This window comes from Poecilia mexicana, unplaced genomic scaffold, assembly GCF_051168715.1.
Source record: "Poecilia mexicana isolate PSO_F unplaced genomic scaffold, ASM5116871v1 scaffold_8, whole genome shotgun sequence".
Classification (NCBI taxonomy): Eukaryota; Metazoa; Chordata; class Actinopteri; order Cyprinodontiformes; family Poeciliidae; genus Poecilia; species Poecilia mexicana.
This window is the reverse complement of record NW_028263377.1, coordinates 7,424,284-7,439,210: the sequence shown is the minus strand read 5'-3', so window position 1 is coordinate 7,439,210 and position 14,927 is coordinate 7,424,284. Positions and strand designations below refer to the sequence as shown.

Below are 14,927 nucleotides of genomic sequence, written 5' to 3'. Positions count from 1 at the left end.
TGATACAAATCTCAAAGAAGTTGATTTTGCATAATACTGACACTTTAAAATCTTAAAACTGAAAATGTTTTAACACAATACAACACGAAGTATATAAAAAAAATACATTAAAATAATAATCAAAGTATGTTGCTTTTCCTTTTTTCGTCTAATTTTTTTGACCCGCAAGGCTTTTTGACAAGATAATTTTGGTCCATGTGGCAAAAAGTTTGGACACCCCTGGTCTAGTAGGAACTTCTTCAAGATTAGATAAAACAGAAAATGCAGATTTGAGGTAAACGGTTGTGCAGCTGAAATCATAGTGAGCTCTAAGCAAAGAGAGACGTACCGTCTTTCCAGAGCTCAGCCACAAATTTGTCAGTTGACTGGTGGAGCAACGTGGCCACATTGTCATTCAGAGGATCCATGTTCTTCATCAGCCATTCGTCAGCTTTATAGTCCACCTACAGAAACACGACAGGTGATCCAGTTTTTATCTAAGCAGCTGCAAAAGAAAAATGTTCTAGAAATGATTTCAACTCCATTAATTATCCCGAATAAAATCCCAATGAAAAAAATACAATCAGGTAGTTCTACAAAAAAAATCTGTTTTTTGAGTAATTTATACTGAAAACAGAAATGTAGAACAAATTATTGTAATATCAGATTCTAATTACACACAAATTTCACCCATGTTCACTATGAAAATACTGCATCTTGAATGCATATTTTAAAGTTAACACCAGCAGAAGAGGCTTTTAGTCTGCACTGTTTCACTTTTTAATAATAATCTAAGTAGTGCATCTGAAGCTGATTTTGACAGAAAAAGAAAATCAGACGACTGGCACCAGTTGGGATCACAGGTTCAAACTGTCAAGCCCAGTATTATTCACTAGCAGCACATTATGTTGATATTAGAGGAATGGTTGTTGGATAGCTAAAATGTTCCTATCCCAGGCCTCTGTTGTTCTGATAAGTGCTCTAAAATAACCAAACTGTCAGGTAAGCATTATATTTAAAGCTGAGCCATAAGCATGCTTTTATGTTTCTTTTTTTTCTCTTTTAATTTAAAATATTACAGGCAACGAACATATGGACAACAGGGATATAGCAGCACAGTAGAACTAGAAAATTTCTGGAGAAATTTAAACGGGGCCTGCCAAAGTGTGCCTGTCGGTTGGAACTCAGCTTTCTGATGATAAAAATTAACATTAGCATTTAGACAAAATGCTAATGTTAGCCTAAATGCGGCCAGTGGCAAGTGGGCTTCAACTAGCATGTTGTCTTACATTGACTTCCTCCATTCAGTGTGCTAAACATGGCTAAAAAATAAACAAAATAGCTAAAAAGCTTATTTTAGGGAAAAGGCTAATGTGGGCTGCTAGCATTAGCAATGTTTGTGCTAATGCTAATGCACTGCCTTCTGATCTGTACTTTTGCAAAAGTAAAAATCAAATGTTTACTTCGTGGCACTTGGTTACCAGAAAACGCGCTCGTCTCTTAGCAACAGATTAACAACAAATATTGTTCTCGTTCAAAAAACATAAGATTTCTTCTGCTCTTCTGAAATACTATTTATCTTCCACTATTTACAACTTAACAAGAATTGTGTAATTGGTGAATTTGGCAGAAAAGTGAAAATGTTTTTCTTTTTGTGTGTGTGTGTGTAAATGTAAAAATCTGATTTATACTTTGTTTCAGCTTAACAGGAAAAACACTCATCTCTTAACACCAAATTAATAAGTAATATTGTTTATAAGACATGAGCTCTTTTTAAATACTGCTTATCTGCTTAGAAATGTAAATTTACAGTCAGTAAATTTTGCAAAAGTAAAAATCAGATGTTTTCTTCGTGGCACTTGGTTACCAGAAAACGCGCTCATCTCTTAGCAACAGATTAACAACAAATATTGTTACTGTTCAAAATACATAAGATTTCTTCTGCTCTTTTGAAATACTATTTATCTTCCACTAATTACAACTTAACAAGAATTGTGTAATTGGTGAATTTGGCAGAAAAGTGAAAATGTTTTTCTTTTTTTTTTTTTATAAATGTAAAAATCTGATTTATACGTCGTGGCAGCTCGTTACCAGAAAAAAACACTCATCTGTTCACACCAAATTAATAAGTAATATTGTTTATAAAACATGAGCTCTTTTTAAATACTGCTTATCTGCTTAGAAATGTAAATTTACAGTCAGTAAATTTTGCAAAAGTAAAAATCAGATGTTTACTTTGTGGCACTTGGTTACCAGAAAGCGCGCTCATCTCTTAGCAACAGATTAACAACAAATATTGTTACTGTTCAAAATACATAAGATTTCTTCTGCTCATCCTCCACTACTTCCTACCTAACGATAATTGTGCATTTGGTGAATTTGGCAGGAAAGTGAAAATGTTTTATTTTGTTGTTTTTGTTTGTTTTTTTTTGTCTTTTTGTCATTGATAGCAAATATATTATAAAACAGACATTCAGCACAAAAGTAAAAATCTGATTTATACTTGGTGGCAGTTTGTTACTTGAAAATCATTGCTCATATCTTAACACCAAATTAATAACAATAATATTGTTTATAAAACATGACCTCTTTTTAAATACTGCTATCAGCTTAGACAAGAAATGTTCATTTGGTAAATTTTGCAAAAGTAAAAATCAGATGTTCACTTTGTGGCACAAGTTCATCTCTTAGCAACAGATTAACAACAAATATTGTTTTAAAAAAAAAAAAACATAAGATTTCTTCTGCTCTTTTGAAATACTATTTATCTTCCACTACTTACAACTTAACAAGAATTGTGTAATTGGTGAATTTGGGAGAAAAGTGAAAATGTTTTATTGTTTTTTTTTTTGTTTGTTTTTTTTGTAAATGTAAAAATCTGACTTATACTTCGTGGCAGCTCGTTACCAGAAAAAACACTCATCGGTTCACACCAAATTAATAAGTAATATTGTTTATAAAACATGAGCTCTTTTTAAATACTGCTTATCTGCTTAGAAATGTAAGCAGATAAGCTTACGTTTCTAAGCTTATCATTAAATTTTGCAAAAGTAAAAATCAAATGTTTACTTCGTGGCACTTAGTTACCAGAAAACGTGCTCGTCTCTTAGCAACAGATTAACAACAAATATTGTTCTCATTCAAAATACATAAGATTTCTTCTGCTCTTCTGAAATACTACTTATCTAATACTACTAAACAAGAATTGTGCAGTTGGTGAATTTGGAAAAAAAGTATTTATTTATTTATTTTTTGTCATTGGTGGTAAATATATTTTAAAACATATATACTTGTCTGGAATAAGCATTCAGCCAAGGTGGCGTCCCTGTAGTTGTAACAGGAAGCTCTGCCCTCCTCTGTAAAAACTGAGTGTTCTGGCATCTCTGTAGTTCTCTACATCTCTGCTCTGTTGCTATGGTAATGTGTGTGAGTGAGACACAGAGGGGGAGACATCTCTCAAATTAATAATATTAATTCGGTGTTTGCTTTGCAAAACATGTCAATGCTCTCCTATGCTCTGCTATGGCAGGCCCCAATAAAAATAGCTAAGTAACTGAAATGGACAGAGACACATTTTCCCACAGTTCCATTACTTATTGGTCAATACAAAGTGCATACATAATCAATTTTTTCCAACATTTGGTAAATTTCTCCAACTCCACTCTCAAGGAAAGCATAAGTCTCTCCATGCTATAGATTTCTTTTTCTTCTTGGTCTTCATGATGGTGTTTGTAAAGTAATTTTCTCTACCAAACCCCTGATGCTTTCACAAAGCATCTCACTAATCATCTACTAATAAGATAATTATTTACTAATTAGGTGATTTTTGAAGGCAAAAGGTTGCATTGGATTTTATTAGCAGTATTGAGTTTAGTTAGCCTCACTTTTCTATCTTCTACCTGTAAAACATCTAGGAAACCAGGTATTGTTTTCCTCCTACTTTTTGTTTTGCTCAATAAAAATCCTAATAAAATATTCAGTTTGTCACAAAATGTGTAAAAGTTCAAGAGCGTGAATGCTTTAGCAGGTCACTGTCCGTGCAAACCGAGCGGGATAATGAGAAACCAGTGACATGCTCAACAACCTGAGAGGAAACTCTGCACGTGGCTTTAATCAGGACTCTTAATAAACAACCACATAATGTTCACGGCTATTTTCCCCCTCAGTATTGCAGTCATGCAGGAATTGTTTCATGAAATTCCACGCTATTCCTGGATCCGGCTGTCTAAGTGAATCTGGCACTTCACATATTCCTGATTACGGATCGGGTCCAGGACTCTGAGTGTTTGCAAATAAGCACATCGGAAACCAAAACACATGTAGACCCTAATGGAGCTGGAGCTCCAGACGTAACGTCGTATTTTATGACAGGGGCCTTCTCAGGAATGCTGAGGAGGATCGGTTCAACTTTAACAGACGCCAGACCTCCACAGAGAGAGAAAGGTGAAAGCTAAAAAAGAAAAAAGAAAACTTGTGTTATGTAACCAGCAGGCATCAGAAAGCCCATCTCATACCAATCTGAACCAGATGTGGGTTTCCTGCAGCAGCAGTTCAACAACTGTGCCTTTGTTTTCACGCTGTGACCTGGGCAACTACGCTATTATAGGAGCCTCAGAGAAAAACTGGCTTTAAACTAGGATGTATGGGTGATACGGACTTAAAGTTTTATCACAAAATTTTGCGGTAGTGTTGTGATAATGATAAAAGTGACGATAAGAACTATTTATTACATCTTTTTAGGTAACTGTATGATTGTGACTGTGTGTTGCAGCAATTAAAGACCTATAAACCCAAAAATCGTGTTTTTGAAAATGAAAAACATTCCCATTTGTAATGTGCTTCTTTAGGATAGTCATGTAAATTAGTGTATCACTAAGCTGCTGAATTTTCAGATTTATTGGTAATTAATGATGTTTTTATTGTACAAACAGCAGAAAAAATAGTAAACCTACTAATTCTGATAATACGGAGAGTTTTTTTTAAACATAATTAGTGGAAATTTACTGTGATTGAGATAAATCGAAATTCTCATCATAAGAAATTTATCATGATAAATAGAAACAATACGATAAATGCCCACCTTTCGTGAGAACACGTCACTTTAAAAGACAAACTACAAATATTGACTCCTAAAGCTGCTGAAAAAGTTTCAAAGTCCAAACTCCTAAAGGGAGCGATCAGAAAGCGGCAGATACGTACCCTCCCAGCGTAGTGGATGATGCAGAAGTCTGCCTTGTCCTTCAGCTGCCGCGGCTTCTGGAACTTGGCGTGCGTGCCCAGCTCCTGCAGCACTTTGTCCACAAATGTCTTGTCTGTGGCTTTGGGAAACCAGCACTCCTCGTCGAGCAAAGCCAGGATTCCTGGAGGATTGTTCTGAGAAAATACGCACGGTCAAAATCCCCGGAGACGACGCGCAGACGTGTCAGGCACGCGGTAGTAGACCGACCGGCCGCTCAATGAGGTCGATGCACGGCTGCAGGTCCAGGCCGAAGTCGATGAAGCTCCACTCGATGCCCTCCCTCTGGTACTCCTCCTGCTCCAGGATGAACATGGTGTGGTTGAAGAGCTGCTGCAGCTTCTCGTTGGTGTAGTTGATGCACAGCTGCTCGAAGGAGTTCAGCTGGAAAACAAACCGGTCGAGTTAGCGAAACATTTCTCGTTGAACGCGACTGGAGAAGATGGTAAAACGCCACCTCGAAGATCTCAAAGCCAGCAATGTCCAGGATGCCGATGAAGGAGGCGCCCTGTCGCTTGGTCCTGTCCAGGGCCTTGTTGATGCGGTGGACCAGCCAGCGGAACAGCCGCTCATATGTCGCCTTGGCCAGGGCCTCCACAGCAAAGTCAGCCTTCATTAAGAGAGCAAAAACCACACCGTCAGTAACGCAGGAGTGATCCGAGTGCGGTTCAGGAAATCAAGATCTGTTCCAGAGTGAGGTCAGACAGCGGGACTCAAACGGGACGATCAACCAATCAGCTTTATGGTAGCAGGAAAAGCTATCAGTGATTTAATCACATAAATGAAAATGAGCCTGATCATTTCCATTCTGATGATTCATATTTTTTGAAGGGTTATTTTGTTTATAGAGACATCATGATCCATTTTATTATTGGCTTTTGTTGAGTGTGGCTTTGAGTTATTGTTGTTTGTAGTTTTTGGTTGCCGTGTTTCATTTTGGATATTTAAGATATTTTTCAGTTTCAGTGTAAAGTTTTCTTCACAAAATTAAACTTTATTGATAAGTGAGACGGAAATTAACTTGCATTATTATTCCATTATCAGTACTTTACTTGAAAATGGTCTCAAAACAACAATATTATCGTTTATCGCATTAATTACTGGGACAATTTATCGTCTAGCAATATTTGTTATTGTGACGGGCTTAGGCATGTGTCATTTTTTTCACTTATGTATGAAGATTGACAACTTTATGTTGCTCTGATCTCAATAAAATATTGGTAATGTGAAAAAGTTTAAGACGTGCACTGTAAGAAAAATTTCCACAAAAAAAAGAAAATCCTTTCAGAAAATTACCAGGACATTTTCCGCTAATTTTACGAACATTTCCGTCAGCTCAAAAACAGACTTTAGACATATTTAACAATTTGTCGTGTTACATTTTTTCATATCTCTGTAAATCCAAATTTCCTGCATTTTTACATTCACAAACATTTCCATTGTCTAAAAACTTAAGTTTTCTGTATTTGTTACAGTAAATCTCACAAACACTGACATGAAGTAAAAAATACAGGGAAAACACCTGTTAAAAGTCTAAAAAGAAAGTTCCTTCACATTTCTACATTACATTTATCCATGTCTTCCGTAATCCATTCTTCAGATTACTTGACCCTGACTGGCAACTGTGGCATGGAGCTTCACCTGTTCTTTGGTCTGAGCTTTTTGCACGTAGTCTCGTCCCACTTTGATCCTCGGGGTCAGGATGGCTCGGGTAAACTCCATAACATTCATGCCAAGCAGGTGGCAGAGCTTCTGCGCCGCTGAGAGAAGCAAAATAAAAAAACAAAACAAAAAAAAAACACCAGAGGTGAGTAACTTCCTGTGTAATTAAAACAAAACAACAGCCGGAAGCCTGATTATTTTGTATAGAAAATAGCGAGGACATAAAACGGGTTCTCTAATGTTACCCGCAGAGGGAGTCGTCATCCGGCTCACCTGTGTTCTCAGGCATTGAGGCTTGGTCGGTATTCCTCTCCTTCTTGAACACGACGTTGCCAAACTGCAGCACGGCAGAAACCACCTTTAACATGCCTGGTGAATTCAGAGCAAAATAAAACTTTATTTGTTCGCCCCATGGAGGATAAACTAACGGCACCACAAGAGAAGGAAGGGAAAAAAACAGATTTCGCTAATGGGATGCAGACGCGGACGGCACATCTGGAAACGGAGCTTACAGACTATTTCGTCATGGGAGAAGCCCATGATGTGCATCGCCTCCATTGTCTCCTGGAAATTCTCCTTGTCCTGCTGACCCGGGATGGGAATGTTGCCGTTTGACAAGAACCTGTAGCTGTTGAATCCCTCAAGAAGGAGATCCGCTGTGTAAGGAAAACAAGTAAAACTATTATTAAACATACATTTCCCATAGATTAATTAATATTTGATTGGATTAAGTTCACAACTCGCAACAAATTTAATCTCAAGGACCTTTACAAAACAGAAGTAGACAGTCAATGCTAAATCACAGTAACAGTTTTTTGTCTTTTTAGTTTTTGTTGCATTTTTATCTGAATATCTTTTGCTTCATCCTGCAATGGCATGAGCCAATCAGACAAGCAAATCCAAACCGGGTTTCTTGAGCTCTGCAGCAAACAAGTGAAAGATTTGATGCCAACCGGGTCGTTAAGAGGACAGAAACTCACTTCGAAGATGCTCTCCAGCTCCTGCCAACAGGCGATAGAAAATGTGGAAAGTCCTCTCCTCTTTTGCCTGCCTGATGGCTCTCGACTTTTCTAGAAGATCTGTGGGGCCAGAGTTAAGGACTGGCAGGGAAAACATTATCCGAACAATCAAACTTCCTTCAGAAAAAGAAATAAATGCATGCAGTATTCATACCCGATGAACTCTCATGTTTTGCCATAATACAGCCCCAAACAACGCCTGCACATTAGACCAACACAGTACACTATGTTGGTCTAATGGTGGTGGGAGTTAAATGTAAATTGCCAGGGGAGGAAAACATGATTTTCAATAACGTTTTGCAATTTAAAACCTTAAAAAGTGTGGCATGCATTTATGTTCAAACCACGTTACTCGAATACCCTCAAAGAAAATTCAGTACAACCAGTTAATTCCCGTCAATTGTCCATTTACGTCAAAGCATGTTCATGAGACAGAGCGGTCCAGTCAAAGTCCATCTCTATAACCAACGGAATCTGAGGCAAGATTCAAATGTTGATGTTCACAGATGCTCTATATTTGTTTTAGCTATCTTGTGCTTCAACTACATATTAACTCACAGTGTATAAAAACAAGTGCATGCCACACTATTCAGCCCTACTCTATTTTATTTTGGTCCATCACATAAAATGTAAAGAAAACACACTAAAGTTTAAGTTCAAGGGAGTAGATACTTTGGAGAAGCACTGCATCAGAAATAATAATAAAAAAAGAGTAGCTATCTCTTTAATGCAATTTATTTTTATCATTTCAACTGTGTTACAGGATTAAAAAAATATTGTAACATTTTTCTATTAGTTCCCTTACAAAAGAAAGAGATAAATATAGGAAAATAAAACAGTTTGGATAGCATGCAGAGAGTCACATTATGAGTTGAACACACGTTTTGTTGGGCTCTTGTTTTTTTTTTTTGTTGGTTTTTTTCTTTAAGAAGTGATCCATTGTTCCTTAGATCAGAACCTGGCATTAAGGATACAGGTTTCAATATTGGCCCCAACAATGTAGCCGGTAACGTCAAAGTTGATTCTGATGAACTTCCCCTGGAGAACAAGACAGATGAACGAGTCGTTATTAATCAAAAACACTATCACACATCCACACTAACACGACTATACGGTTTCATGCGTTTGCCATCAATCTTGCATTCAGCTACGTTTCTTTCCTCCTTCTGGGCTCTGCTTTATTTTACATACCACCCCCAAGTGGTTACTTGCTCACGACAAAAATGCAGTGAGGAACCAAAATGCCCATATTAGGAGGTGCCAGGTTAACATGTCAAGCAGGAATCCGAGGCATGTGTGTGGTTTCCTGACAGTAAATGTGTCTCGGTCTGTGGGAACGTGTGCATCCACTGCTGTTCGGCAGACACACCTGTGATTAATGTGGACCTGGCCACCGCGGCGTTTAATTTTCACCACATGGTTTACTCAGCCACAGAGAAATGTGAAACGCTCGGGGGCGAACACTGATTCGATTACCGTGCGCCAAACCAAGTTCGACGAGTGGCTCTAAATGCTACACAACCGACCTAGTAAAACCTTAAATATATGTGTGTATGATGGTTTTCCAACAGATCTCTGCCAGTCGGACATGATTTCATGATGTTCCTGGGAAGAGTTGGGAATTTGATTTTAGAAACCAGTTTTTTGTTGAGATTTTTCACCACAAATGTATTTTCTTTTGTGTTTTTACAGAATCTTTTACATTAAAATTCAAATTTTTACCACAACAATTGCCATTTAAAAATAAAAGAGAGCTAAAATCTAGTATAATATCAAGAGACTTTCTTTCCTCAAAGAGTTGGAGCTCATCCAGAAATATAAATCAGCAAAATACCAGCGGAAATGCGAACAAATATAAGCAGATGCTATATTTGCTTATATAGCATCTGCTTATGAGCTAACTCTCAAAGGCTAGCTAGAAGCTACATTCTTACTAGCCTTTAGAGCTAACACCAAATTTGCATCTTGTCTGTTGTGGTTTATTTTTGTCCATAGATGAACCAGAATAACCTGGAGCACACAAGTGGTTTAAAAGTGGTTCAGGCTTCTTCAATGCCATTACAAACGAAGATTGTTTGACATAAAGATCCGTCACTTCTGTAGACACAACAGATAAACCCAAAACTGACTTCCTTTTTCCTACAAAATAAAAGTGAAAAAATAGGTTCAGAGTATAAAGAGTATGAGGTTTTATATCTAGAGTGCATAAAAAAGGCTTAGACTTACTTCAACAGAAAGAAATCACATGTTGACAAATGAAAAGACGTCACTGTTCACTCATTGTTTACTACTGTGAGTCTCATCCAACAGGATCTTTTCCACTCCTAATAAACAGTCCAACTAAAAGAAGTTCAATAAAAACTCATCTTGAGGGGGTGAGAGCTCAGTTTTCTCCCTGGATGTTTTTGAACAAAGAAAATGTTCATTTAAACAGATAATTTAAACTCACAAAGCGAGACGAGTTGTCGTTTTTCACCGTCTTGGCATTGCCAAACGACTCCAGGATTGGATTGGCTTGCAGGAGCTGACGTTCCAACTCCCCCTGTTAACAAACACAAAGAGGTCAACAGGCTCTCAAATGCATCCAATTTTTTTTTTTTAAATCTCTGTTTTCACATGTTTGTCTTTTTAATCCAAGACACACACAAGTAGGCAATGGCAAAAATAAATATCTCATGAAAGCAGAAAGAGAAAAAAAAAAACAAAGCCACGTTGTGCTAAGCTATACTCCATCAAGGCTGCGTTGCAGTCGCTTAAACGAACTGCTGAACAGAGGCATTTTTGTCAAGAGAATTCAACAAGTTTCAGGGGCCAAGACAAACACACAGATTGAGAAGCCGTGTTAAACCACGGAGGCACGAAGGAAGTGTGGCGGTCTGAACGCTCAATGGAGAAAAGTCACTTTGTGAGGACTTTCTCCTGCCCCCTACATTCCTCTGGTCGAGATCATATGAACCGTATAGAACGTGGTAAAGGAGTAACAACCAGTCAATCGCACAATGCCTTTTTCCGCAAACTTGCCCTAATCTCATTTTATGTCAAAGTCTACAGAAGGACATTAGCCTTTGTAGCCAAATCTGGCTCATTTTTAAAATCTTAAAGCTTGGGTCCTAAAACATTTAATTCTCCAAGACTTTTCACCATTTCTATTTTCCATGATGATGGCAGAACAGAAAAAACTTCTTCTGTAACCTGGATCATCTATGGATTCTGCATCACCCAGAATGAACAGTTTGTTTTGACAAGGCCCTGACTTGCTCCAGAGTTTTTTTTTTACTGCTCTTATTTATCTACTGTAAGACTATTAAATATCATAAAACTAATTCTATCTCTTAAAAGTATTGCTAAACACAATTTCAAATGCTATGACAATGGGTGCCTAGTAGAGAAATCTTTACTAATCAGACAGCAAATTATCCGTTGGAAAATCCGTTTCAATCTGGGTTTTCCAAGCATTGTATTGTACAAACTGCCAAACTCTGTCTTATTAAAGTTATATAAAGATCTACTTGACCTCAGTTTTGATTCAGACTGGTGAGAATTTTGCTCAATAAGCTTATAGGCATCCAGTCTGGGCTGGTTTTCCTCTCATTTAAACAACTGGTTTTTCTACTAACACCAGCAGCTCCTCTTCTGTCAACGTTTACTTGATCTGTGGTGTTCCTCAAGTTACTATACTTGGTCCCCTGTTGTTTTCCTTTTATATGCTTACTTTACCAGGTGTTATAAGGAATCTTAAGAGAATCTCCAGCCATTTATATGTAGGTAATGTTTAGTTGTATATTTATTTTAAACCAAATCGATGTCCACCCTGACAGTCTGAACGATGTAGAGGACTGACTTGCTTCTGATTACATTTCAGTCAGATGAAAAGAAAACAGAGATTATAGCCTCAACTGAAATGTACTCAACATTAATTGCTTTTGGAGTCATTTTTGACTCCAACCTAACACTGGCGAGGTCTAACCCAAGTCTTCTCCACTTCTTCCTGACCACATTTCAGTCACTGCTATGGCACTATTTTCTTTGCTCTCCCTCAATCCCTGCATTCCTCTGGCTGTAATGCAAAGCAGGACGAAAGCTGCATTAAAGAGGTCAGGGTGGACGGTGCAGCTAGGCCAAGGAGCCGCAGAGGCACTGAGGTCCAGCTGCTAACTTTCGGCTACTGGATCTGAGCGTTATAACAGTGAACTCGGTCGTGTCTGAGCCAAATGTTTCAGGTTAAAGGAGTCATAAAGACTCACTCTGCATCTGCAGTTATTAGATTTGCCAACATTCGGTTCTGATTTAGGGGAGAAGGGGAAAAAAAAAAAAAAGAAAAACGGCAACACAGACTGCAGAAAAAAAGGTGAGCAAGAAAATACAGTTTGCCTAAAATTAAGAAAAACAGACATTGGAATGAGATTTTTATCCAAATAAAAATTTAGAATAAAACATTGAGATACAATATCCTAACTATAACACAAAATAAGATCAGATTAAATGGACCTCAAACTACAGGCATGCACTTAAACCTCTAACAAAATGAAAACATGCAGGAATATGCCATACATTTTATTTTATTTCATCAACTTGAATCAACAAATAGAAAATAAAGAAGATGGAGGAGAGTTGTTTGGTGCGGCTGCCATCTGATCTGCACACTGCTCAACATCACGGCTCCACAGACTCGGGCCCCATTAGAACTTCATAAATAGTCATTCTTTATTGTCAGGCATGTGTTTCTGATGAAGCCTTCATTCCAAACTGTTTTAATAAACCAGAACCAACTGATAAAACATCGTTTTGTTGTCACGAGTCTGCTGGGTTAATGCAAGAATCACTTCTTTCCATGTGAGAAGACTGAGCCAGCACAAACAAATACCTCACAACATCATAAGCTAACATTAGTCTGTCCACATCATTACGGAAAAGCCAGAGATTTAGAGAGGAGGGCATGCAGATCAGTACAAACATGAAAATAGACGACACCCTCGCCGGGGGATCCACTTGCCTGTAGCTTGAATGCTTTGGGAGAATCGGGCTGTGCGTTATGGATAAACAAATGCATGTGTTAAAAGGTGAAGTGCTCATGTCGCACACAAGCAACAGAAAACAGAAGAGTAGGAAGCCTGAGCGCTTCGAAGGCAGATCACACTACTTCTTAGAAAAGCTGATGATTGTTACGTCATTTCTTACTTTCTTAAAAAATCAGAGCATGAATGATTAATTTCGCATTTTGAGAAAAAACCCACAATACTTTCAGCAACAGAAGTGAGAACATGTTAGCTTAAAAAATTATAGACGCTAGATTCTGTTTTGATTTGGCCATATGTGTTGAACCGTTGTTATCCTGAAAGATCGTATGACGGCCAATTTTCAGCTCACTGTTAAAATCCATCACATTTTCACTAAAATCACTGGTATTTCACAGATTTCCTAATATAATAAACTCCAAGTTCCCAGGGAGATTGGAAGAGAAAAAAGCCCACATCATCACAGATCCACCACTATGCCCAACTCTTTCTGTAAATTCATTCCTATTTTAATGTTAAACTTGAAGTGATTTTTTTTTTTTTTGTCTTTTGGTTTTGATTTTTCTGAAAAGACCAATCTTATTCTCATCTCACTAAATAAGACTCTTTGAGGTAAATGTCAAGGTTACAATTGTCCTAAAAATTGTTGCTATTCAGATGCCATCTAATTGTTGCTACGGATACTCAGTGGTCCAAAAATGTCACCATTTGCAACATTTCTCTTAACAAGTGAGCTTTGGAGATTTTTTTAACTCCCTCACCATAATATGTAATATATAATATGAATGTTGGCACAAAAAATAAATTTGGGTGATGTAATATTTATACACCAGAGAAACAGGAAGTCCTGGGTTACTAATTAGAAATCATTAGAAATTTTGACTGACTAAAACAAGCAGTTTTAGATAGTTATATCCTAAATAGATGGGGGTTGTGCCACCAGTGACATGTTTAAATTAGGATTTTTAAAATGTTACAGTATCAGATTATGGCTCTTTTGCAGCAGATTTCTTTATTACGAGGCTTTATAAGGCAGCTAATTTACCCGCAGGTAGCTGATATGGGATGATTTGCAGGAGCAAAAAGAAAAGGGAAAGGAAGAGAGTATTGAAATGTCGGCAGTAAGGCTCACAGGAATGTTGTGGTCTTTGCGCCCTTTGTGTGAGGAGGCAACATGGGCCAGGTACTGGATGACCTTCTTTGTGTTTTCCGTCTTGCCCGCTCCCGACTCACCTCTAAAAAGAAGAGTTTAGAAACAGAAACACATAGCGACCAATGAAGTATGAATGAAAGAAGAAAGCGGTTCTGCCAAATACCGTTGGTATGGGGATGTGTGTAAAGTGTCCAAAGACTTGCAAGTTACAAACAGGAACATTGGAAAACCATGAAAAAAATCCCCCAAAATTACTACTATTGTGGTGATGAGTGACTGGACGAACACCAAGGTCATCAGGATTTTTATATATTTATATATATGCCTTGTTTGTGAGTGTTTGAGTGGAGAATGTTGTGGTCTGCTAAGTCCGTCTCCAACTTTCCAGGCTCTGCTTTTGGGTCGTCTCTAATGATAGCTATGTACAGGCAGGGCCTTCCACAGTTTCCCACAGTCAGGTCTCGGAGCCAAGAGCAAAAACCCGGCCAGCAGCACTACATCCAGCTACATGCCAGTGGTTTTAGTGTAGCTGCTCATTAGTTCTACTGCACATAGTACACTGAGGTTTTTAGATGCTTCACTAGAATCCGAGGGGCGAGTTCTTAAAGGCAGAATGTAGGTCAAATTAAGCATCATTCTGTATTTGGTTTTAGGTTTTAAAGTTTCACAGCGAATCTGGAGTATGACTCCAGGAAACAATTCACAGATTATTGTAAATATTTCTGAAACTCTGCCTTCAGGACGTCGTGACAACATGGCTCTTCTATCAACCCTCTAACAATGTCTTCACCAGTGTTGCATTGAGAAGCAGCTCCTATAATGAGCTCAGCAGATGCTCCACCAGGTGTTTGCTAATTGCTGCT

The 14,927-nt window shown here is 37.8% G+C and overlaps 1 protein-coding gene across 3 annotated transcripts in view; it reads right to left on the bottom strand.

The window, feature by feature from the left end:
* The window catches only part of LOC106931388 (myosin-10), a 73,388-nt gene that overhangs the window by 18,053 nt on the left and 40,408 nt on the right, over positions 1 to 14,927 (bottom strand). Inside the window, exons 5-16 of one of the 3 annotated variants that reach the window (XM_088008137.1) lie at positions 14,044 to 14,146; positions 12,851 to 12,919; positions 10,346 to 10,438; positions 8,871 to 8,934; positions 7,858 to 7,956; positions 7,390 to 7,533; positions 7,151 to 7,246; positions 6,857 to 6,975; positions 5,673 to 5,825; positions 5,426 to 5,599; positions 5,179 to 5,352; positions 329 to 443 (exon numbers count right to left, since the gene is read on the bottom strand). In XM_088008137.1, the coding sequence (XP_087864263.1) occupies positions 329 to 443; positions 5,179 to 5,352; positions 5,426 to 5,599; positions 5,673 to 5,825; positions 6,857 to 6,975; positions 7,151 to 7,246; positions 7,390 to 7,533; positions 7,858 to 7,956; positions 8,871 to 8,934; positions 10,346 to 10,438; positions 12,851 to 12,919; positions 14,044 to 14,146 (1,403 nt within the window). The remainder of the gene's footprint in view (positions 1 to 328; positions 444 to 5,178; positions 5,353 to 5,425; positions 5,600 to 5,672; positions 5,826 to 6,856; positions 6,976 to 7,150; positions 7,247 to 7,389; positions 7,534 to 7,857; positions 7,957 to 8,870; positions 8,935 to 10,345; positions 10,439 to 12,850; positions 12,920 to 14,043; positions 14,147 to 14,927) is intronic. The other 2 variants (XM_088008138.1, XM_088008139.1) reach the window with 2 other exon arrangements.